At 49.1% G+C, this 24,419-nt stretch overlaps 1 protein-coding gene across 1 annotated transcript; it reads left to right on the forward strand.

The window, feature by feature from the left end:
• The first annotated feature begins 267 nt into the window (after nt 1–267).
• On the forward strand, nt 268–5,779 carry CCDC89 (coiled-coil domain containing 89). The gene has a single exon (XM_085600968.1). The coding sequence runs from the start codon at nt 1,253–1,255 to the stop codon at nt 2,249–2,251; it is 999 nt and encodes a 332-aa protein (XP_085457094.1). The 5' UTR covers nt 268–1,252; the 3' UTR covers nt 2,252–5,779.
• Nucleotides 5,780–24,419: the final 18,640 nt, after the last annotated feature.

A 24,419-nucleotide genomic window follows, 5' to 3' on the forward strand; every position in this document is an offset into this window, starting at 1 on the left:
TTCTGTCCTGAGACCAGCACAGATATAAGTCTTGACTGCAGAGGGGTGAACGAGCTTCCAAGCCTGCATTCATATGGAACAACTGGACTGACACTGTACTCATCCGGGCGGGGTGAAGAAGGACCGAGTTTGCAGAAGAGTTCGAGAAAGAGCCCGCTCGCCATTGGTGTCCCGTAACAAAAGCAATCCACCCAATCAGAAGGCACCAGAGGAAAGCGCCGTTGCCGTGGCCGAAGGCGTCAGGGCCTTCCGCCCCTAGCAACCAGAACCAAGTGTACACACGGCGATGGAAACCACAGCATCGCACTGAGCCCAGTGCCGAGACCCAGCAGAGATTGCAGCTGGAGGCCAAGGGGGCGAGGGCACGGCAGAGCTGGAAGCCAAGGGAGCTAAGCACGGCTTGGCTTGCAGCTGGAAGCCAAAGGGGCGAGGGCACGGCAGAGACTGGGGTGTCTGGCTCCTCGTGGCCGAGGGCACGCACGGCAGAGCTTGCAGTCCCAAACATTTAGCCTAGTACGTCAGCGTGGCACATCCGGGTTCATGGGCCTTGACAGCCATAATGAACAGTACAACAGACGTTCTTGACATCTCCCGGACGGACATCACAGAACCAAAGCTTCAGGTGGGGAGGAAGTCACTGGATTGGAGCACTAGAATTTTATATTTTTTCGGTGGATCATCATTAAACCCAGATCCAAGCCGGGCTTGTCTGTCTCTGGTGGAACAGCAGTATCAATCGATAGGGGAATTTTAGGACATTTTAGGACTGTGGCTCTTTTGATGACCGATCTTGGCTATTCTGAAGATTGTGGTGTTTTCGATGTGACAATATTGCCACTTTGACACGGTGGTGCGATTGATGGGACTTCGACGAAGAGTGACACGTTCGGTGGCACAACATTGGCACTTATGAAGATTGTGGTATTTTTTGGTACTCGGCACTAAGGTGATATTTTTGACAGAACTCGCCCTGTATTCTTCAGTATTGAAGTATTTTTGCAAGTGCAAGGATTATACTCCCCAGTCCGTTGTATATTTGGAGGAGAATAATGGCCCTTCTCAGCAGGTTGGTGATTCTCCTAAAAGAACTATAGCAGCACTTCATCTATTTCCCAAGAATTATATCTTTGTAACTTTAATAGAATCCCCGTGGCACTCATCAGAGGAAGGCAGGCCCGGTGAAGCTGTGAGTGCCCCCACTTCAAGTTTTTGCCCTTTAAGCACTGTAAAGGCCCAGAAGCAATCTTCAGTCATGGGGGACATGGGTGACCTAAAGGAGACCATGCAGAAACTCCACAGCTTCACACTGGACGGCAAGACCGAGAATGCAATGCTTCGATCTCGCATTGATGAGCAGTCGCAGCTCATATGCGCCTTGAAACGGAGGGCTGATGAGACGCTACTGCGCTGCCAGGCACTAGAGACCATCAACACAGAGCTAGAGGCTGCACAGGAGGATGCTGCTGGGCAGCTAAAGCGGGAAGGCCGCAGGGTGGAGCTACTTGAGCGCCGCTTTACAGATCTGGCCTCTAATCACCAGCAGATGATCCGGTTCAAAGATGAGTACAAGTCCCAAAATGAGGAGCTGCGTATGGAAAATGCAAAGTTGCGACAGGAGAACGAGGCCCTCTTTAATGATGCTCTAAAAGAAAAGGATGAGAAGATACAAGGGTTGGCAAAAGAAATAGACCGCTTGGTCAAGGAGCAGTCTTCATCTAAGCTGGAGTTTTCAGACAAAATGGCCGCCCTGCAGACCCGAGAAGAAGAGCTTCTAGAAAAACAGAGGCAGAAAGAGCTCTCTCACTCTCTGGAACTGCAAGCCGTGAACGGCGAATTGCAGCAAGCGCTACAGGAAAGCCAGCAGGCTAAGACAAAGCTGGGGAGTGTGGAGAAAGCGTTCAGAGCAGCAGAAGGCCAACTGGAGGCCTTGAACGCTGAGAAACAAGAGCTGCTCCAGCTTTCCATGCAGAGGGGCAAAATAATCCAAGACAAACAGCGAGAGCTAGCACAGCTGGAAGAGCAACTTCAGGCAGCAGAGCAGGGCCGACGTAATGCCGAAGAACGCTACAATCGAGGGTTGGCGGAGTTGGACGTCAATCTGAAAGTGCAGATGCTGAGAAGACAGCTGGAGGTATCTGAAGAGCATCAGCAGAGCCTTCAGAGAGAGTTTGAGGCATTCAAAAGACATAGTGCTGACCTGCTGGCCAAAGAGCGGGAGCTGAACGCCAAGCTCCGACATCTCATTGGGTGAAGCTTAGGAGGCAGAAGCAGAATAATACAGCAAAGGAAGTGATGTATGAATGAGTTGTAAGCAGGTGAAGCGCAGAATGTGACACATTAATGAGTGAAGCACAAAAAGTGGAATCTCATTAGAAGAGGCTGCATGGATGACACACATATTGCACTGAATTTAGGTGACACTGTTTCCATTTTTTTCTGTTATGTGACATTAGGCATGCGAAACTGTGAACCAACTTTATCCGTAGTGACAGCTGGGAATGAAGTTTCAGGTGTTGATAAGGTTAGATTAAAATGACAAATGTCTCTACTTCACTGCACCAGGCACAATTCCATACATAGAATTATTGAATCACGCACTCCGTGATAGACTATTTTATCTGTATTGATTGATTTAATATCGTTTTGTGGCCGTGCGTAGAGGTATCGTCCTCTAAACCAAGGCGTGACAAAATCACTTTAGTTGCACCTCCCCATCGGGAAGTGTCCCTCTGTGCGCACTGCCAGAAGTTCAAAGTACATCAAATTCTTAAAATAATCAGAAATGTTCCAAACGTTCAAATCAAAAACTTCTTTAATTCATTATGTGATGATTTATACTCATTGTCTTCATGAGATCCTCACCTTGTTTCAACAAATCCATTTATGGTTGGTCATAATGTTTTAAACCTCTAGATGCAAGCCCCAATGCATTTCGGGCAGATGTGGTGCCCTTCGTCAGGGGATGAAGTCCTAAAGAAACAAGAAAAGACGAAATCAGGTGACCTGGTGCCTGCGGTCTAAAAGCCATGTTCTACTATATGAAAGTGCTCGAAGGAAAAGAGACCGTGCTCACAAAGCCTGCTTTGATGATCCGATTATCCAGTGTTAAATGTGAAAAAGGCTAGAAATGTAGAAAGTCTAACCGAGTGCTCTGGTAAGATGATGTGAACACGCACCGGAAAGGCAAATAATCATGGTATTAGAGTGATATAACATTACCACGGATTGTGGTGCACCCGATGTGAATGTTTAACAGAATTAACGAGAAAAACGTGATATAGCGTAGCGCGAGTGATGCAAATGCATGCTTTAAGACCACAGGCACCAGGTCGCCACACAGAGGGACAATTCCATACATGAAATGCATCCTTAGTTATAGAATCCAACCCACCCTCATCCTAAGCGATAGAGACCAACCCGCATTCAGAGATACATTATCCAGAACATGCGCCCTCTCAGATCTGCAAGATTGCTGCCGGTTACAAGCAAAGCTTCTAGAAGCAAACAGATACAGACCCCCCAACACAATGGCATTCCTAGAACACACACGAGCATTCCCACTTAGAGAACCCAACATACACGTGTGCCCCTATCTCAGAACGAAGGCACACTGGCAGTCCCAGCCACACAACTCAACAGAGAGCAATATTCCCAGTTATGAACACAAAAACAGGCATTCCAGGCCGGATAATTCGGCATCCCGAACCCCAGAACCCAATATAGTGTCACTCCCAGCCACAGAGCAAAGTTACCACTGGAACACTTAATAAACTGGATGAAAATCCAGGCCTGGCGCATGGTGTCTAACAAAAAGACAAGTGGCAGCTATGGTGTCCGGTGCTCATTATGATAGCCCCAGAGACCTTGCTTGTTATGTGACTGACTCTACTTCAGCCATTCGGCTCTGCATAACCTCCTGACTTTGAAAATCTTCCAGTTCCCTTAGGGTGTCCTGATTGATTCTTTAGCCAATCGCACTTCACGTATGCCCTTCTGCCTAGAATGGAAGATTCCTTTCCTGTGCGCAACCTTTTAGTGGTATGTGTCATGGGGTGCCTAGGATATGGGGCATTTTCAACCACTTCGTACTAGACAATATTCTGGAACCAAAAAAAGATTTTTTTTAAACTTCTAAACCAATAATTAGTACAAGATTGACCTAACCAGAAAAGACATGACACTATTTAATAACTGCACCTAACTAGCGCACCATACCAGTACTCTGTATTTCAGGCACTGGTAACGGGTTAATTATTAATCAAGTCAATGATATTCAGATTATCAACCTCAGAAGATGAAGGGCAGAGCACGTACACTGGGATTCTACACTGTGACCTTTAGGTTACTCACAGATCTTTGCAGTGGATGCATTATTCTACTGAGCTATCTTAGAGGATCATTGATGACATTAACAGAAATTACATACCGTGACATGGGACTTATCAGAGGCAATGGTTTTCTGGGTTCTCACCGGATTTTATTATGAAACAAATAAGTCAGCTCTCACCAATTTTTGTCACCGTAGACCTCAGTAACATATCTTTCCTCAGACATACCATTGCCGTGTAGTGTTGTCATTTAGTAACTGGTGCAGCACCTGCGAGGCTTTCCGGGTTATTAATTCACTTCCAGTTCAGTCGTTTACTGTGAAACTGTAGATTCCCTAAAAGCAGAAGGTTGATTCAGATGAATCTGTGAACTGTAGTCTTCATGGCCGCCATTTTACAAAGTCTTCTACTAGCTCCATGTCATGGTAGTGACAGAAAGTAATTTCTTTATTACGCTAACAACCGTAGCATGATTTGATTTGTAGCTTTGCTTTTCGCAGATATTGGGATACAAGTCTCAGCATGTGCAGTGACATTGGTGGAAAAAACACAACTGACTGAAAGTTACTTTCATGGCATCGGCCAAATGATAGCTGAGACTGCGTGCACTGGCCCCATGGCATGAGTAAGACCTACAACCAGTCTCGACTGGTGTTTTTAGCCAACAAAAAATTGCATGCTGGGACATTTAGACACCTTCATCCAGTGTGAAAAGCCAAACGTCTTCAAGGTGTTCAAAGTGTTCTTGGATAAAAGCCAAGCCTGGAAGAAGGTTTTACAAATGACAGGTGGCCATTTGACAGCTATGTAATTAAGGAATGGCTTTTTTGCTTTTTGTCCCATTATAAAGAGAAAGTCAATTTGAAAGAAGACTTTGTGCTTTGTTAAACTTTCTGGCTCTGCAAAATGTCGGTAAACTCCTCCAAGACAAGCCCTCGCCAAGTATTTACGCAACTTCACCCTTGAGAATAGTACTCGGCCAATGTGAAAGAGAGGTTAGAGCGAGTTGGCAGGTTTCATCCGTTATGACAAAAAGGCAAGAGTGTAAGTTATGGTTAGCCATTGGTAACTCACTGTGGCTACATTTGAGCCCTCTGAACAGGCTTGGAAGCTTTGTGATTTGAACAATCAGACTAACTCGAAGATATCTAGTCCTGTTTTTGCTCTTTGTGTTTTTGGGACTTAAACTTTACAATGGGACCGGCTAATGCTACAAGTACCATTATACAAAGAACATAGCAAAAATTAGAATTGGTACTCAAGCATGAGATGAAATAACTCCAGAACTCTACGAACTAACCTTCTAAAAGTAATACTCTTCTACGTTTTCTAGTTTTAGTCGCAGTTTTTGTGCTTCTTTTATTAGTCACTACTATAAGCATGTTGATGCCTATAAAAGCGTTTAAAATACCGTTTTTCGTGCCTTGTCATGAATAAAAATTGTAATCATTTTAAAGACACAGGTGTGTGTGTGCCTGGTAATTTTATAGAATAAACCTAACTGTAAAGTAACATAGCTCTGTACATGAGGGTGTTTTCCCCGGGGTTGTGCAGAAAGAAGGTGAGGGGGAATGAGGACACACGGTCAAGGCAGAGTTTCACAGTGTGTTCAGCAAGGGCGCTAGAGCGAGGTTTCCATGGAAGGTTGGGCAGCATGGGTATACAGAGCTGTAGGTGGAAGATTGAGGGGGTGGGAAGAGGTTGCTTAAAGAGATGTATTTTCATCTCTTTTCAGAAATGAACAAAGTATAGGGCCATGTGGTTTGGTACTGGGTTGGCTTCCAGGTCCTAGCAGAACAACAGGGGAATGTCATCTTCTCTTTCCTGCGATTTTCTTATGTCTTTTCTGCTAATGCTTCTCATGCATGTCAAGCGGCTCCTCAAGAGGTCTTATTCTTGGTCACTAAGTTTGGGAGGCTGTCAAAGTTAACAGCATTGTAGGCTGTCTGGCAAGGTTTGAATGTGGTATGGGTGGGCAGGGGAATCAATGGAGCTCTGTATTGGCTGGTGTGATCCTGCCATATGAGGTCTGCTGATGAAGGGCCTTCAGTTCAGTCTGGTGGATCTGTTGATACCGGCCAACACAGAGTTGGTAATATGAAGATGGGAAAGGACCAAGACCCATACACCAATTCCATATTATGATTCTTGCGGAAAGGGCTTTTGTTTTCAGAACAGGGTCTATAGGTGCCATGCAGTCTTATTCTTGTGTGTTGATGTAAGCCCTTAAACTGTGATTGGTGTCAATGTAGTAGCCCGGACACATTGAGCTGTAAGTGAGCCAAGCAGGGAAGCCGTAAAGACTGGTCTCGGAGGGATAGACTTGGGCCTGTTGCTGTTTACAGTCACCAGTGATGAGAATAGAATTGCCTTGCGGGGGTTTAGTCTTTGGTAGACTTTGAACTTCCATTGTTGGGCCCCAGTAATTCTTAGCCAATTGATACTTTCAGATACAGTTGTGTGTCATTGTTCTGCTGGTGGAGTCTATTTACCTTAATCAGACAGACGGTCTCCCAGCTATCCCAAATATTGGTTGAAGGTTACTGGGAATGATAATGCCTTGGGGTAACAGGGCAGGAGATTGGAATGGGTTTGAATCTGAAGGAACTCACCTGGACCAGCTGAGCTTTGTTCACCAGGTACAGCAGACACCATTATGGTACAGTGAAAGTGTCAAGCCGGCATCAATGACTGACAGTGTTGAAGGCTGATGGCACAGTGAGAGTGCCAAGCAGGCATCAATGTTGAAGGCTGCAGAGAGGCCAAACAGGCGGAAATGGTCACCAAATTCATAGCTCTGTACAACTTGATTGAACACTTGGATGGTTGCCATCTCAGTGCTGCACTGTGACTTTAACCCAGACTAAGCAAGGGTTGTTGCATTTGATCTTATTGTGGCAATTGTAGGCAATAGATTCAAGCTAGCCTGGCTGATGAGGGGTGTTACCCTGAAACCGGTCACATGATGCTTGTTTCCGGTCCAGGGAAGACCTGGCTTGGCAGTTGGGGCTGGACTGTTCCCATGAGGAATAGGGTCATGACTGATTTGCATATGGCTGGGTCTGATCTGAGGTGGCGAAGTTAGCTAAAGAAAAATGATGCATGCAACCCAGATCTGTGACTGAGGGTGAGTGTCTGAAAAGTTTCAGTGCTCCGTCCATCATCTCCTGTTTGCAATTTTAGGCAATAGACAGAAGTCTATTGATCCTCCCTAGGAATTCCTGACGGGGGATTGTAATGTGCAGATTCATTGAGTTTCTTCAGGCAATGGAAGGCAACCCCTGTCTTGAGGGCAATCAGGATGAAAATTTAGGGGAGGGAGGCATTCACAATATTATAACGGCCCTCATGGCTTTACTGAAGATTTCCTTTGCTATAGATGGAGGGGGTGACATTCCTTTTGTACGTTCACAGACTGAAAGAGCCCTGTTTTTGTTTGAGGTCTTACCTATGGCGGTCTGGTAGTAGACAGTCCTACATCACTTCTTAAGGCATGCTTAAAAACTAGAATTATTCTTTTCAGTGAGTCTCACTATACAGACATTATTATGCCGAGAAAGGACTTCAGCATCCTCTCTTCCTGCTGCCAGGAAAAGGGTATTCCTCTTATTGGTGTACTATGGCCTCTTTGATATATTTTATTTCATCTAATGCTTGTTTTGTCATTTTGTCCACTGTGCCAATCTTATCAGATAATTTCTTAAAGCTAGCCAACAGCAAGATTATATCTGCAGCCACCAGTCCATCTTATGTTTTCTTATGCTTTATTGCCACCCTTAGAGCCTTGAGCGATGGTTGAGGTTCTTTACTGGTCAAATCATTTCCACTCTACTTCGTTGTTGGAATTGTATATTTGTGTCTCTTTTCATGACTTTCATTCAATAGTGGTGTCTTTTTTGGTTTAGAAGTTAGTACACTGGTTACAGATGGTCATTTCAATGAATGGGTCACCAACACATTCACCATCCCTGGGGTTTCTTGACCTGTAACTGTATCATAGAGTCAGTTTCCGATTCGGAGCATTCTCCAGAGGGAGAGTCGACGGGATTGCCATTCTCATCTGGTGATGGAGAGTGGTAGAGTACCCCAGGGGTTGTTATCTTGGCCAGGGGTCACTAGGCCAAATCGTCCATTTCACAGCCGTTCAGTATTACACCATACAGTCCTAGCCATATCTCCCTCAGGGTGCCATCATCCGCTTGAGCGCACCCTCTCATGCTTCCTAATGATATCCAGACTATGGGTCCTTTAGGAAGAGAACAAAATCCATTATCTGTGATGAGAGAAGTATTGTAGTGTCTCTCCCTTCGCATGCCAGTCTTCTCTCCTATGGGTCTCACACAGTCACCCTTGTAGAGGCCACCTCCTGATCCCAGCCAAATCCCCACTCTTGGATTATGACTCCAGTAGCTGCTTGGACAGCTAGCCACTGTCTATATGCCAAGGTTCACACTGCACAGGTAGATCAGTTGTTACTCAGCTAGTTTCATCCTTGCCAGGCTTTCCACTTCATCTGACACCTTGGCTTGATTAATAACCAAGCATAACTCTGGTTATCAGACCGCATCTCGATCATCTGGGCCCAGTTTTGTGCCCTGTAGGCACCCCAAAACCCTTTACATGGAAATAGATATGGAGATAGGGGAGACACTGAAGGCCGCCACTCCCTTGCTTGATCACAGATAAAGTTGCCAAGCAAAATGATCTGGGCAGCAGAGGCTCTCATGTGGTCACCATGTTCTCGACCAGAGGAAGAAAACAGGGAACAGGGGGGCTTATTTATGAGCCCTTGCACCTGTGTTGCGCCTCCGTTGCATCACTTTTCGTGTCCCTGCGGCGGCGTAAACATTACGCCATCTTGCTACATATTTACAAGGTGACAAATCTAGGCAGATGTATCACCTTGTAAAGCCCTGCGCTGCATTATACCTGCGCCAGGTATAATGTATGCCGGGTGAACGTTCCGTCGCAACAAAGCCCCGTAGAAGAGTTGCAGTGAAATCTATGAGATTTCACTACGACACTTCTATGTTTAGGTTTGGGGGATTTATTAAGCGCACATTCACCAAAAGGTCTCTTGGCGCTACCGGAGATAGGAAACCGTCCTGAAGTATAATCTAACAGTAGGCTTGGGTGAACAGCCAAGTTTTCATTTTTTTCCTAAAACCAATGTAGTCAGATGTTAGTCTGATATCAGTCGGTAGGGAATTCCAGAGTTTTGGGCCGAGTACAGAGAAACGTGAACTACCCATTCTCTTGCGCTTAAATCTAGGGGTAGTCAGCATATACATTGAGGCTGATCGGAGATTCCGTCTGGGAAAGTACAGTAAAATCTTTGTGGAAATAAATGTAGGGCCCCTTTCGTGGAGCGCGTTGAAAATCATGCAGCCTGTCTTAAATATAGAACGCTGAGTCACAGGAAGCCAGTGAAACTGCTTCATTAGTGGCTTAGTATGACAGTGTCTTGGTTACTGGAAAACCAATCTGGCCCCCTGATTCTAAATCAGCTGCAGTCTGTGGGTTTGATTGGCAGGGAGACCCAAATAGATAGCATTGGCATAATCCAGCCTGGACATAATCATGGCCAGCATGATCACTGTGTTTGCCTCCCTAGTAAAATGTAAATCTACTGATTTTCTTGAAAGTCCTTAGATCCTAAACGCAAGAGGAAGTGACCAGGCTGATCTGTTCGTGCATGGATAAGTTGGTGTCAATTTTGATGCCCAGACTTTTGACAGAATTCTTAGGGATAGGTGGAGTACCTAATGCAGCTGGCCAGTGTCCTGGCGTTATTTAAAATGACTATCTCTGTTTTGTGAGAGTTTAATTTGAGATGGTTGTGACTCATCCAGTCTTTAGTATTTCGGAAGAAGCCTTAGAGTCCTCTGTCTCGTCTATCGGGAAAATCAGCTGCATATCATCTGCATAATTATATACCTTTACCCTACTGCTTTGGAGGGAGTGGATTCGGGGGGCAGATATACAGGTCGAATAGGTGGGGGGAAAGGGACGAGCCTTGAGGTATGCCGCAGCCTAACAGACTTGGTGCAGTCCCCCAGGAATGAAATCATCCAAACCAGGGCCGTGCCTCCCAGGCAATGCGTCAAAATCTTACGCCTGACTCATGGCAGGTGTAAGGGCGATGGAGGCCCTTTCACATGGGGCTTTCCCCATGTTAAAGGAACATTGCTGGAGTTGCGTCAGGCTCCCGACACAATTCCAGCAATACGCCACTTTTTAGTCCGACCGATACATCAGTAGTACTGATACGTGACGTAATACTGACGTATCTGTCATTCCTTGTGACATGACGCGTCATACTGTCAATAAGACTGACGCATCATTGGTGTCCCAAGGACGGCACACTGAGAAGTGTGGCATCGCTGCTTTCACGCAGCGATGCACCACTTCTCATAAATAAGCCCCAGGATTTTTTCCAGCAATGAAAGTCAGTACCAGCGGGAAGACACCACCAGTCAACACACCAAAGTAGGAGACAGTCCTCTGGCCTGATTTATATCTTGGTGGAGTGCGAACTCGATAGCAAGGGGGACCGAGTTTTCACCCTGCTTAGACTATGGTTTGCCCACCCAATTTGGCAGGCCAATTTGACTTCTCCCATGGAGCACGGGCTGTCGGAGGTTTTGCTATATCTCCGTCTGCGTAATTTAGATGGGTGGGCATGTAGCTGCTTTTCAATGCCTGTCACCACCGGGAAAAACCTAGCAGAAAGGGACATTGAAAAGTGCTCAATACCACTCCCGCCATGGGAGTTGGCGGAGCCGTACGGCAAACTTACAATTAATTGGCAGGAGCTAATGTGATTGCAGTTGAAGTTCCTGTCAATGCTTGAAATGGCCACTAGGCCAGTGAACATTTCATAATTTAGTGGGCGAAACCTCTGTCAGGGTGAAGGAGTAATTTACACCGGCACTCTGGCATAGGATGGCTGTCCACCTTATTATAAATCAGGCCCTTTGTTTATATGGTGAGTTACCTTTCCCTAACACTGAGCCGTTTTTATTGTTTTCAGGTTTTCTTGAGTGTGTATTCATCACCCCATCCTTTCCTGACATCTTATGGTTCATTTGATGTGGTGAGGGTTTGGTTTTCACAGAAGAGGCCATGAGAAGTTGTCTGTAGGATATGGCTGAAGTTGTTTAGTAGAGTCTAGATTTTGGTGTCTGGGTCTCAGGGGTGTCTGCCAAGGACACCAGACAGCCATGTAGGGCATCAGCCAAGACGTGCTTGGAAATCTGGTCATCGTCTTTGGAAGCTTTGGCTGTTGACCAACAATGGCAGCATGGGCCTTCCGGTATACATGTTGCAGTAAGTGGCATGTGAAGTTGGTATTACAGGTAAATTTAAGGTCCTTTGTGTTCTCCTTGGCATAGGTTGGCAGTGTGATGAACTGAGCTATATCAGCTGTGTGTGGAGATTGAAGATTTCTTTCTTAATGTATCATCTGATTGAATTGATCCAGGCAGACATTCATGTAGCTGGATGAGGTGCAATATCATATTTGAATATCTGAGCATTAAAGGCAGGGTTGGTGATAAGTGGACAGTAGATGCACTGAAAAGTGATCTCTATGGCTGATGGAGATAAGTAACAGGCAGGTAGCCGAAAGCAGTTGAAAATTGAAAGTGGATGGCCACAGTGATTGAAGGACAACTTCAATGGCTATTCTAAAGTAGATTGGCTTGTCCTTGTACTGAGTTGTGTGGCTCAGGCATCCAGTATATGCTCAATACTTTTTTCTCTGTTAGACATAGAGAGATGTCATCACAGTTATTTGTGATGATGAGATAGGCCATGTATGCGGCATGGTTGATCACAGAGTGAGCTCTGATTAGCATGAAAAGCACACTGGGTTCCGTGTGTTTGCTCTATGAGGTTGTGAGTCGGTTCTGAAGTTGTGTGGCTTGGCGGTGCAATAGTGGTGCACAGGGCTGCTGTTGTGTGTGTATGTGATGTTTGAGATTGTGCATCGACATATGTACAGAATGCTCTTGGTGTTGTAAATGAGAGGGGTTGTGATGCAATAATTGTGTGCAATATGAGATGTTCTGGCTCTTTGGCCCTTACAGGCTCAAATAGATGACTTTTGGACAGAGGACAAGACTACTTGAAGAATTGAAAGTGTTTGAAGGAGACCGGGCTGTGGACCGTGCCTGTGGAGTGGTAGAGCAAGGGCATGGGTCCTATGGACCTGAGGATGATGGCACCAAGGGAGATAGATGTGACTAGGAAGATAGATTATGAACACAATGGTATCTGGTAGAGAGGGAGGTGTCAAATCATTCCTAAGCAGTGTCATGAGCATGTGGTCAGTAGACATTAGGGCCCAGCACACCAACTGTCCCTTTCCACAGACCTTCTGCCGGCTCAGGTCCTTATTCCCCTTCAAGAGACGTGCGCACCCTTGCCACTCCACAGGCACAATATTTTGAACAGAGCCATTCTCGCCCGATAGCTTACCGGACCATGGCCTGCCAAAGATACCTAAAACAGGCAGGGTGAAGGCGAATCGAGGTTGCTTAATCTTATTTCTACTGAAGCTTGGTGATGGGTCCATTGTGTCTCTGTTTTATGCTGACAACATTGTAATAATGGACAGGATTTGCAGCATGACCTCATCTACATGGATACCTCTTTAAAGATCAACAGTCTTAGGGTCAATCTAGATAAGGCTAAGATTCTCTATTTTGGGCGAAGGTAAACTGAAATTAGATTAATATTTGGGCCTGAGATTTGTTAAGGAATAAAACTGGGACCCTATGTTTTCAGCCAAAAACTATTATTTGACATAATGGTGGTGATAAGCCAAATGTAATCGTGTACACAAGTGATTTATCCTGTTTAGTCTACAGTAAGGATTATTAGTTGAAGCTATCGTTTACACTGATTTATGCCATGGCAAATTGGTTTCAATGGTGCTAATTCAATCTGGATGCAGTTGAAGCTGCAATCTGAGGGAAGGTGCTCAGCCTGCGGAATCGAGGCCAAGATTCTCAAAAACATCACAGCGCAGCAGCCAGGAAGGGAGCAGGAGAGCACCATATCTACAGAGATATGGCTCTCTCCTCCCTTTTCCCTAGGCTGGCGCAAATTTTAGCTGACGTCCGGCAGGCCCACACTTTAGTGCCATAGTGCTAGGGTGAATGCCTGAGTCTACCATAAGTTTTGCACTGGTAGGGTACCCTTCAACGTCGTAAAAGAAAGGAGAAATAAAACCATTTCTCTTTTCAATGCCTCCTTTCAAATGGTGTTCAAATTTGGTGCTAAACCCTGTATACAGTTGTTCGTAGATAGGGTTTTGTTTCAAAAGGCATGGGTGGTTCCATCGGAACACCCATGTAACACCCATGTAACTCCCCCTTGGTGATAAGTGAGGTGCTTTTGTGCTGACGCTAATCCAGCTCAAAATGCTTGTGGATCTGCCCCTGGTTCCCCTTGAAGCTTTAAGATTTGAGCATTATTCTAAGATCAGCCTGAAACTCTGCCCTGTCTTGGTATCTAAATCTAAACTGGCAGTATCTTGAATAATGTGCAGCTCCTGACACATTTCTTCCTGATTAAGGCAGAACAAATCATCTTATCTATTTGCACCAAAGGTAATAAGATTCAAGAGCTTTGTTATATTCTGGAAGTGTTGGAATTGGTGGAAATACTTTTTAATTAGGCACTAGGGGCCTGATTTAGATTTTAGCGGATGGTTACTCCGCCACAACTGGGACGGATATCACGTCCGCCGAAATATAAATCCCATAGGATATTACGGGACTTAAATTTTGACGGACGGGCTGTCCATCACTACTGTGGTGGAATAACATGTCCGACAAAATGTAAATCAGGCCCATAGTCACAATAGTACAGTCACACCTTAACAGATACACCTGATATGCTGCTATCTCTGTTACAGAACTGACACATCCATAGTAAGATGTTTATTTTATTGATGTAGCTACAATTCCTCCATACTTAAATTAGGCTTTATTAAAAGGCTAGGCGTGCATATGTATGATGTTCCAGTTGGGTATAATGCTGTTCTTGTAGATCACGGCCTGGTCTAGAATTGATGAGGATAGAAGGATCTGTACTGTACCCAGTAAGATGCTTATTCTCCTGCTTCTGGAAAAGCATGGCTGTAAAGTTTGTGGAATCTGGCACATGACTTTCAATACTCTGTCTGAACTTAGATTACGGTGGAGTCAGCCTCAGCGTAGAGAAATATTTGTCAATTGCCCTGCCAAGATGCAAAAGTCCCGTTGATCAATACGACATTTTTGTAAAATAAAAAGCAACACAAGAGTTAATGCTTAATGGGAGGTCCTGCTCTATAGTTGTTATGTTTTGTTTTTAATTACAACAGAAATGATGTAGAATCATGCTCCTGTTTAAAAGGAAGGAAACTTTGGCAAGGATTCATGAATCTAAAAACTGTGATAGTATAATGAATAAATGGATGGATTTGTAAAGCGCACAGCTATAACTAGGAGTGTCCAGGTGCTAGCAGGAGAGCCAAGGTGCACAGCCCCATACTGAAGGAACTACTTCTCCTCAGAGAAAAACCAAGTCTTCAGTTTTTCCGGTAGACAGGCTCAGAAACAGTCCATCGCAGCTCACAGGGGAGCTCATTCCAGGCTTTAGCAGCCAAAACAGAAAAGGCCTTACTGGCCTTTAGAACCCGCCTAAAGCATGGAATAACGAAAAGAGAAGCAGAAGAGGTGCACACCATTCTTGTAAATCTATCGACCGAATATTGAGGGCTAAAAAAACACTGCTCTATGGACCATCACGAATGCTTTGAAGAGGATGCGTTTCTTAACTGGCAGGCAATCCAAAGCCTTGAGAGCAGTTCCAATCAGGTATCAGAGCGCTTTACATAGCACCAGTTACGTTACATGAGGACATACATTAATTTTTACATTAATTTTTTTGTTGGGCACGGGGAGATTAAGGGATTTGCCCAGAATCACAGGGGGGGCAGATTTATGTTGCACGTGCGCCTCATTTACGCCGCCGTTGCGTCACTTTTGTGACGCAGCAGCGGCGCAAATCCTGCGCCATGGTCCGGGGTATTTACAAACGTGACGCATCTCCCAGATGCGTCACGTTGTAAAGCCCTGCGCCACATGTAGGCGTTCCAGGGCAGGTGGGGGCGTTCCGGCGCAGGAACGCCTCCTAAAAGTGGCTGAGTGAAATCTACAAGATTTCACTCAGTCACTTTTAGGCCCATGCTGCGTCAAAACCCTGCGCCTGCTTGAAGCAGGCGTAAGGATTGACGCAGCATTGTACAGATAGGGCCCCCCAGATGATTGCTGGAGCTGCGTCGCGCTTGCGACGCAACTCCAGCAATGCGCCACTTTTCGGAACAGATGCGTCACGCATCTGTGCCGTTTTTGCCCCATGGTGCGCCGCATTATTAATGCGGCGCATCCATGGTGGCGCATAATAACTAGCGCATCCCTGCTGATATGCAGGGATGCGCCAGTCGTCATAAATCTGCCCCAGGATGTTTAGCGTCGTTACCGAGGCTCGAACCCAGTTCCCCCAGGCCCGAGGTCGAACGCCCTAACCGTTAGGCTAACTCATCGCAAAATGCGATGCAGCGCGCGCTATGAAATTTGTTTTATTTATTTAATTGTTTACTTACCTGCAATTATCCATATTCCGGTTTTTAGAACCCTGCCCCTCCCCCGCCTTACCGCCCCACGGAACTCCCTCCACGGGCCGCGGCTGGAAACACCTGAATGCCCTCCCCATGTAAATGACCAACGACAGGAGCCAGAACCTTCGTAAACACCCTGGGAGCAGAGCAAAGACCCAAAGGCAATATCTGAAATTGGAAGTGCCGACCCAGGACACAGAACCGCAGAAAGCGCTGACTGGCGGGGTGCACAGGTACATGGAGGTAGGCGTCCTGCAGATCGATTGACGCCAGAAAGTCTCCCTGAGAAATCAGAGGGAGGATCAACTTCAGAGACACCATCTTGAAAGTCTGAGGAGGAACGAACCCATTCAGCCACTTTAGGTCCAGGACAGGCCGCAGATCCCCCGTGCGCTTGAACACAAGGAACAGGATGGAATACACCCCCAACCCCCTCTGAGCCTCCGGAACCGGGACCACAGCAACTTTTGCCAGAAGAGAATCTATACCGGCCAAAAGCGCCGCCTTTTTGAGAGCCAATCGGAGCAGTACAGAAACAAAAAAACAGGTCGTTCAGGTGCTTTCTGTGTCCCTTTATGGGATTGGCTGTGTGGTCAGGGGCCATATTGGAGGTAGAGGGAGACTAGAATGTTAAAATTATACTTGGAGTTTCTGTGGGAGCCGAAGGCTCATTAGTGATTACTGTGGCGAGGAAGACGGACGAGGAGGTAATGGAGAGTCCCAAAGGCACCTGGCAGGGCAGATGCAGTGGCGCGGGCCATGGAACCGCAGGTAGGCCCGATGGTGGCACTGAGGTATCCTCTCTCTGCACTAGCGCTCAGTGGTAGGCAGCGTTTCGGATGCTGAGAGTTACATAACTTATGTTACGATCGCTGTAGTTGCGTGCATCTGTGTCATGGTGACTGTCTGCCCGCTCTATTTATATGTTATTGGTTTGATGGATGAAACTCTGTCATACCTCCACTGGAGACAGAGTAGCTGCCACAAAGCGGCTGATTGGCGTCTTTCAGCCAGAACTCCACCCGCAGATCATGACTTTGCTTTCTGTCATCATAGCGGTTAATCCTCCACACCAGACCTAGCGGTTTCATACCAATAAAAGCAGAAAACAGAGCTCATCTTCATTTCCACATCACTTTTTCATCATGCACCTGATGTTGCAAGGCTTCTCTTACCTGCCGTTCGATATGGATGACAGGCCCCGATGTCGCAGACACAATCCAAGTATGTTAATTTTTTCCCCTTAAATCACCCTGTTCCGAAATGTGATCTATTGAAGTACAGTGTTATTCATTTTTTCTTCACATATTTTTTTAATTACTAGTATTGCAAATGTTTACCTATAGCCTTTAGGCTTAAAAAATAAAAACTTTCAAGCAACCTTCTAGATCCTATTTGTTTTTCTGCATTACTATTCATTGTCATAGCATACACCTCCATTAATATGACGGAAGCGCACACCTAATTATCAATGTTTAGTAAACATTTAAAGTATAGCTACAATACATTTTTTTGTTTTCTCTTCATTGTTGTTTTCATATATCGTATGATATGTAAATCTATTAAAAAGGATATGCACACAAGTATCCTGGTAACTCAAAATTAAAATTGGATATGTTGTTCCTAGTACTCTAATTAAACTTCACAGATTCTTTTATAGTGTATGTGAAAAAGAGAAATTAAAACTTGTGGTCAGAAATGTAAAATAGATTTATTCAAAGAGATACCTCTCTCTTTTAAAACTAATTTGTTTTCATAAACTTAATAAGAAAATTAATTGCAAACATTGTAACAGTTTTCCACTGTTAAATAATCTTACCTCCTATGTTTCTTTACATTAAATATTGCTCCTCCTACAGGGGCTACCCTCACACCACTAGCGAATGGTACTCAGGCACCTCAAAGAATTATTAGGGCTGAGGGTCTTGTTTTGAGATGTTAGGAAGTAGGAGTGCGTATCTCTGAGGGAACTGTAAGCAGAGATTGGGTGGGTAAAGTGGGTGTTTGGGAGGTAATGCGATGGGTGCAGTGCTTTGGGATGATTTATGTGTTGTGCTGACATCATGTGTGGTGGTGGTTTGTGATGTGCCTTTGAGTGTGGATGAGGTTGTGTGTTTGAGTGTGAGTGAGGGTGTGGGTTTGGGTGAGGGTGTGTGCTGGGTCAGGGTATGCATGGGTGAGGGTGCTTGAGGGAGGGTATTTTTGGGATATGCGCTTGCATGAGTGTTTGGGTGAGGGTGTTTTTTGGGTGGATTTTGGGATGTGGGTCTCGTTATCTGTGTGTTTCTTGTGTCTGTGGCATGGTGTGAAAGTTGTGAGTAGTGGTGGGTGTATGTGAGTCTGTCCGTGTGTTGGATGGGTCTGTGGTGGAGGTGGTTGTGGTGCTGTGTGTTTTGTTGGTATGTTTTGTTTTTTGTTTGTGTATGTGTTTGGTATGTTGTGTTGGTGATGCTGTGGGAAAGTGTTGTTTTTTTTCTGTCTGTGCACATTGGGGTCTAGGTTTAGAGCTGAGGTCTGGTTTTTGGATTGTTTTTGGAGAGGGAATTGGGGCTGGAATGGTGCTTGGAGAAAGAGTAGTGCTGTCTAAGGGGGCAGGAGGAGGTGGGTGGAAGGCAGTGCTGTCTAAGGGATCCCTGCTTCGGACCAAGCCTCTCTGTATTGCAGACAAAGCACTGTATATGTCATCCAGGAATGCTACTGTCATTTGCTGGCTTATTCCCTGGATGGTGCATATCAGTGCAGCCTGCCTTACAGAGAAGCTTAGCAATACATCAAGAGCCTCCTCAGAGAGCATTGCTGGGTGGACAAGGGTGGGATTCGAGGTGCCTGGGGCAAAGGAGCCACAGCCTTGTGGGCTGGGTGTTAGCCTACACTGTGGGAATTAGGGGAGAGGGTGTTGATGGATTTGATGGTGGTGGACAAGAGAGTAAGTCCTGTAGATGGTCTAGGGCAGGGGCATAACACAGGCCCCCGCATATCCGCGGTGCGGGAGGGCCCCTGTGCTCCAGGGGACCCCTCCACGGCCACGGAGCCAGCAACCACTTAGCACTCCACACATCCGATCTGTCTCGGATGCTGGGACTTACGTAACTTATGTTACGATCGCCGTAGTTGCACGCGTGGGCGCCTCATCATAAATTAAATGGTGCGTGGCCGCATCTGCACGGTCTTCACCCTTAGGGTGGAGCATACTATTGTGGGGCTGGTGTTAGACGGCGACCTCAGAGGAGCCCGGAAGGGGGTCCTGACTACCCTGAGTCCCACCCGTGTAGTATTGTAGCCGGGCACTGGCGAGAGATTCCCCAGGGGGAGGAATCTCGCAACTAGGATCGTACTTCTGGCACCACACGACACAGAGAGACCACACTGGGTATTCTCAGAAAACAAGCTTTATCAAATAGGTATCACTGCAAATATGTACAAGGTGAGCACGGGCTCAAGAGTCTCGGAAAGGTAGGGGGTAGCGGGACTGTCTCTGGTAACGGTTCCAAGCAGGGACGTATCCGGCGCACAGCTCACAATCCTCGAGCTGGGGGATACGTGGGCGGAGTCGGGGTCCGGCGGGACCGTGAGAGTCTGGGGGAGCCGCGAGTCACTCAGCGGGCTCAGGTACAAGTTCGGAGGTCTTACGATCTTCAGGGAGCCGCGAGTCACTCAGCAGGGCTCAGGTACAAGTTCGGAGGTCTTACGATCTTCAGGGAGCCGCGAGTCACTCAGCAGGGCTCAAGTACGAGTTCGGAGGTCTTACGATCTTCAGGGAGCCGCGAGTCACTCAGCAGGGCTCAAGTACGAGTTCGGAGGTCTTACGATCTTCAGGGAGCCGCGAGTCACTCAGCAGGGCTCAGGTAGGTTCAAGTTCCAGGAGCCGCGACCGCGTCGGCAGGCTCTCGTTGTTCCAGCGTCGAATCTCTCGGACAGCCTCAGAGCACCCCTTGTTATAGGTCGACCCCCCTTTGATGTCCGGAGTCTGTGCAGGCAGGGGTCTTGTCACCTGGGGGCCGCTTGTCGGGGTTTCCTGCTATTGTCTTTTGATCCTTTCAGGGCCGGGTCGGGAGGAGTCCCAGACACCCAGCAGGCACGGAGCCAACCCGCAGGGAGGCCGGAGGGCCGATCGAAACCCATCGTCCCAGGGGAGTTAGAGGTGCGATAGAAACTGCTCCTCCCTCTCTCATCCCCTGGAAGCGTGATGTCCTCCAGCCGGAGTGGCGCCTCGAGGCCCGGGTCTCGCTGGGGCCGGGCGGCCATCTTGTTGCATGGAGTGGGCACGCGGGCCCGGGGTGGCCGAAAGGAGAGAGGCCATGGACGGGGATGTCCGGGGTTGGTGCGGGTGTCCTGGTGGAAAGGGTCGGCGGGGCCGTGTGCTTGGGCTGCAGGCCCAGGTTTCGGTGGTGCGGGGGCACGGAGGGCCATTCTACGAGGCCGGGTCCAACATGCGTCCCCCCCAGCTGAAAGCCGGAGAGAACTGCCCATCACCTTGGGGGGTTCTCTTCGCTGAGGCGGAAGAACCGGGTGAGGCCGTCAGCGTTGGCGTGGTCCGTACCAGGGCGGTGTTCTACGGTGAAATCCATCCCCTGGAGGGAGATTGACCACCGCAGTAGCTTGGGGTTTTCTCCTCGCATCTGCATGAGCCATCGCAAGGGCCGATGGTCAGTTTGGACTCTGAAATGAGTGCCGAACAGGTAGGGTCGTAGTTTTTTGAGTGCCCAGACCACGGCAAAGGCTTCGCGCTCTATGGTGCTCCACCTCTGTTCTCGGGGCAGCTGCCGCCGACTGAGGAAGGCGACGGGCTGGTCTAGGCCTTGATCATTCACTTGGGACAGGACGGCCCCAATGCCATGCTCGGAGGCATCGGTCTGGACTATGAACTCCTTGGTGTAGTCGGGAGCCTGGAGGACGGGGGCAGTGCACATGGCCTTTTTTAGAGCATCGAAAGCTTCCTGGCAGGCAGCCGTCCACTGCACCTTCTTTGGCTGTTTTTTAGACGTGAGTTCAGTGAGAGGGCCGACCAGGCTGCCATATGCCCGAATGAATCGGCGGTAGTAGCCCGTGAGTCCCAGAAAGGCTCGGACTTCCGTTTGGGTGATGGGTGGTTCCCAGGCCAGGATGGCGTCGATCTTTGGCTGTAGAGGGGCGACCTGGCCACTCCCGACTTGGTGCCCCAGGTAGACTACGGATCCTTGCCCGACCTGGCACTTGCTGGCTTTTACGGTGAGGCCTGCCTGGCACAGGGCGGTTAGCACTCTCCGGAGGTGCTGGAGGTGCTCACTCCACTCTGAACTGAAGACAGCGATGTCGTCCAGATAGGCCGCGCTGAACTGTTCTAGCCCGGCCAGGACCCTATTTACCAGTCTCTGGAAAGTGGCCGGGGCATTTTTCATCCCGAAGGGCATCACGCGGAAGCGGTAGTGCCCATCAGGGGTGGAGAAAGCAGACCGCTCCTTGGCCCCTTCGGTGAGCGCAATCTGCCAGTAGCCGCAGGTGAGGTCGAAAGTGCTGAGGAACCGGGCGGCCCCTAGTCGGTCAATGAGCTCGTCGGCTCGTGGAATGGGGTGGGCATCGGCTCGGGTAATGTCATTGAGCCCCCGGTAATCCACGCAGAACCGGAGCTCGGGGGCGACACCGGGGGCTGCTGCCTTCGGAACCAGGACCACGGGGCTGGCCCAGGGACTGTCAGAGGGCTCGATCACCCCCAGGGTCAACATCTTCGAGACTTCAGCTTGAATGCAGGACCGGACCCGGTCAGGAACCCGGTAGGCTCGGTGTTTCACCGGCGGGCTGTCCCCGGTGTCCACATCGTGAACACACCAGTTGGTGACCCGGGGGGTCAGGGAGAAGAGGTCGGAAAATTGTCTGAGGAGCTGGCGGCAGTCCGCTTTTTGCTGGGCAGTGAGGGCTGGGGAGAGGTTCACTCCCTCCACGGAGCCATCCTGTTCCTTGACACACAGGAGGTCCGGGAGGGGATCCGACTCATCTTCGGCCCCGTCATTGGTGGCCAGCAGGAGGCACAGTTCTGTCCGCACGAAGTGAGGCTTGAGGCGGTTCACGTGCAGGACCCGGAGGGGATCCCGAGGCGACTGGACGTCCACCAAGTAGGTGACTTGGCTCTTCCTCTCAACCACTTTGTAGGGCCCAGTCCATCGGTCCTGGAGGGCGCCAGGCTTCACGGGGGCCATGACCCACACCTGCTGGCCCGGCTGGAACTCGACCAGAGTAGCATTCTGGTCGTACCAGCGCTTCATTTCTTCTTGACTCGCCTCCAGGTTGGCATCGGCCAGTTCTCGGAACCTCCTGGTCTGGTTCCGGAGGGCCAGGACATATTGGAACACATCTCGGGGGGTGGTCTGGGGTGCTGCCTCCCACCCTTCCTTAACCAAACTGAGGGGACCTCGGACGGGGTGCCCATAGAGTAATTCAAACGGGCTGAACCCTAAGGACTTCTGGGGGACCTCCCGGTAAGCGAACAAGAGGCAGGGGAGCAGGACGTCCCACTTACGCCGGAGGGACTCTTCTAGGCCAGCGATCATCCCTTTCAAAGTCCTATTAAACCTCTCTACTAGGCCGTTCCCTTGGGGATGGTACGGGGTGGTGAACTTATAGGACACCCCACATTGTTGCCACAGGGACGTCATATACCTTGATATAAAATTAGTGCCGCGATCGCTCACGACCTCGCGGGGGAAACCCACCCTGGAAAAGATCCCCATCAGGGCCCGGCCCACCACGGGGGCCGTAATGGTGCGTAGGGGAATAGCCTCCGGATAGCGGGTGGCGTGGTCTACTAGGACCAAGATGAAACGGTGACCTTGGGAGGTGGGGGGGTCCAGTGGCCCCACGATGTCGATTCCGACTCGTTCGAAGGGGGTACTGACGACCGGGAAGGGTTGGAGGGGAGCCTTGCGCTTCCCCCCACTCTTCCCACTGGCTTGGCACGTGGGGCAGGACTTGCAGTGTGCCTCTACCGCTGCTTTCATCTTAGGCCAATAAAAATGGGTCACGAGACGGCTGTAGGTCTTGTCCTGACCCAGGTGACCGGCGAGGGGGACATCGTGGGCTAAGCCCAGGAGGAAATCTCGGAAGCGGAGGGGTACTACCAGTACCCGTCCGGATCCCAGCTCCACCGATTTCTGCTCACTATACAGGATGTTATTCTCCCAATAGATTCGGTGCGTTCCGGTCTGGTCACCTGCGGCTTGGCCCTCGGCCTGGCGCCGCAGCCCGATCAGGGAAGGACAGGTGGCTTGCTCCCGGCAAAATTCTTCCCGGGTGGGCCCGCCCTCGTGGCGCCAATGGGCCAACTCGGGTAGATCCCCCAACTCGGGGACCGGGGCGGGGTTGGATGGGGCTGGTTCGTCGCTGGCGACGGACCCTTCCGATGGGGGAACGGGAGGACCCTCGGCGGGGACGGTACGGGTTTCTTCGACCGGGGGGCCCTCGACTTCTCTCCGGGGAGTGAGTCGGGCTGTCATAGATCGGGTGGTGGCACACACCCACTCGGGGAGTCCCATCATTCCTAGGTGGGCCTTGCGCTCTAAGTGCTTCCAGGGAGAACTCTCCAGGTCGTTCCCTAGGAGGCAGTCGACCGGCTGGGAGGTTCTTACGGCCACCTTGAGTTTACCTATCACCCCTCCCCACTCAAATGGCACCAGGGCTACCTGACACATACTTTCCCTATTGTCTGCCGATACTACGGGGCAAAAGACATTGGGGATGATCTGCTCCTCGGGAACTAGGTGCCTGAGGACACCGGTGATACTGGCCCCGGTGTCCCGCAGAGCCTCTACCTGGTGGCCATTGATCTTGACGAGCTGCCCATATTTCTGTGTGTTGGACGGTAGGAGGCTACCAGGGATCATTTCCCTATCTCCCAGGGATACTAGGGCCATAGCGGCGGGTTCCCACTCCTCGGCTTCCTCAACCTCCTTCCCCAGGGCTACGTTGGCTATCTGTCTCGCAGGGGTGACTTGTGTGGCCATGGGGCACTCTGGGTCATTGGCGTAGTGCCCGGGTTTCTGGCAACGGAAACATGTGACGGTCACCCGGTGTCCTCGTCTCCCAGGGGGCCCTGTTACAGGTGGGGGGGGCGCCGGGAAAGGTGGAGGTGGTGTCTTCGGGGGGCTAGGCTGGGACTCTCTCGGCCCTCCCTGGTTCCCTCCCCCTCTCTGGCGGGGTGGTCCCTGACTGGTTCGGGGGTATTCTCCTACCATGCCCCGGGAGACCCGGGTGTTGGTCCAGCGGTCGGCCTCCACAGCCAGCTTCCGGGGATCTGTGAGCTTGCTATCCAGCAGATGTTGACGTAGCTCTATGAAGCAGTTCGCAGCCAGATGTTCCCATAACATGAGATCAGTGAGTTCGGCAAGGGTGGTGACCTTGCTGCCCTTGACCCACCCATCGAAGGCCCGACTAAAAAAGTTTACATA

Source organism: Triturus cristatus, chromosome 4_2 (assembly GCF_964204655.1).
Source record: "Triturus cristatus chromosome 4_2, aTriCri1.1, whole genome shotgun sequence".
NCBI lineage: Eukaryota > Metazoa > Chordata > Amphibia > Caudata > Salamandridae > Triturus > Triturus cristatus.

What these genes read in the sequence shown, in the direction of transcription:
- CCDC89 (XM_085600968.1), top strand. Translation starts at nt 1,253, where the DNA reads ATGGGGGACATGGGTGACCTAAAGGAGACCATGCAGAAACTCCACAGC.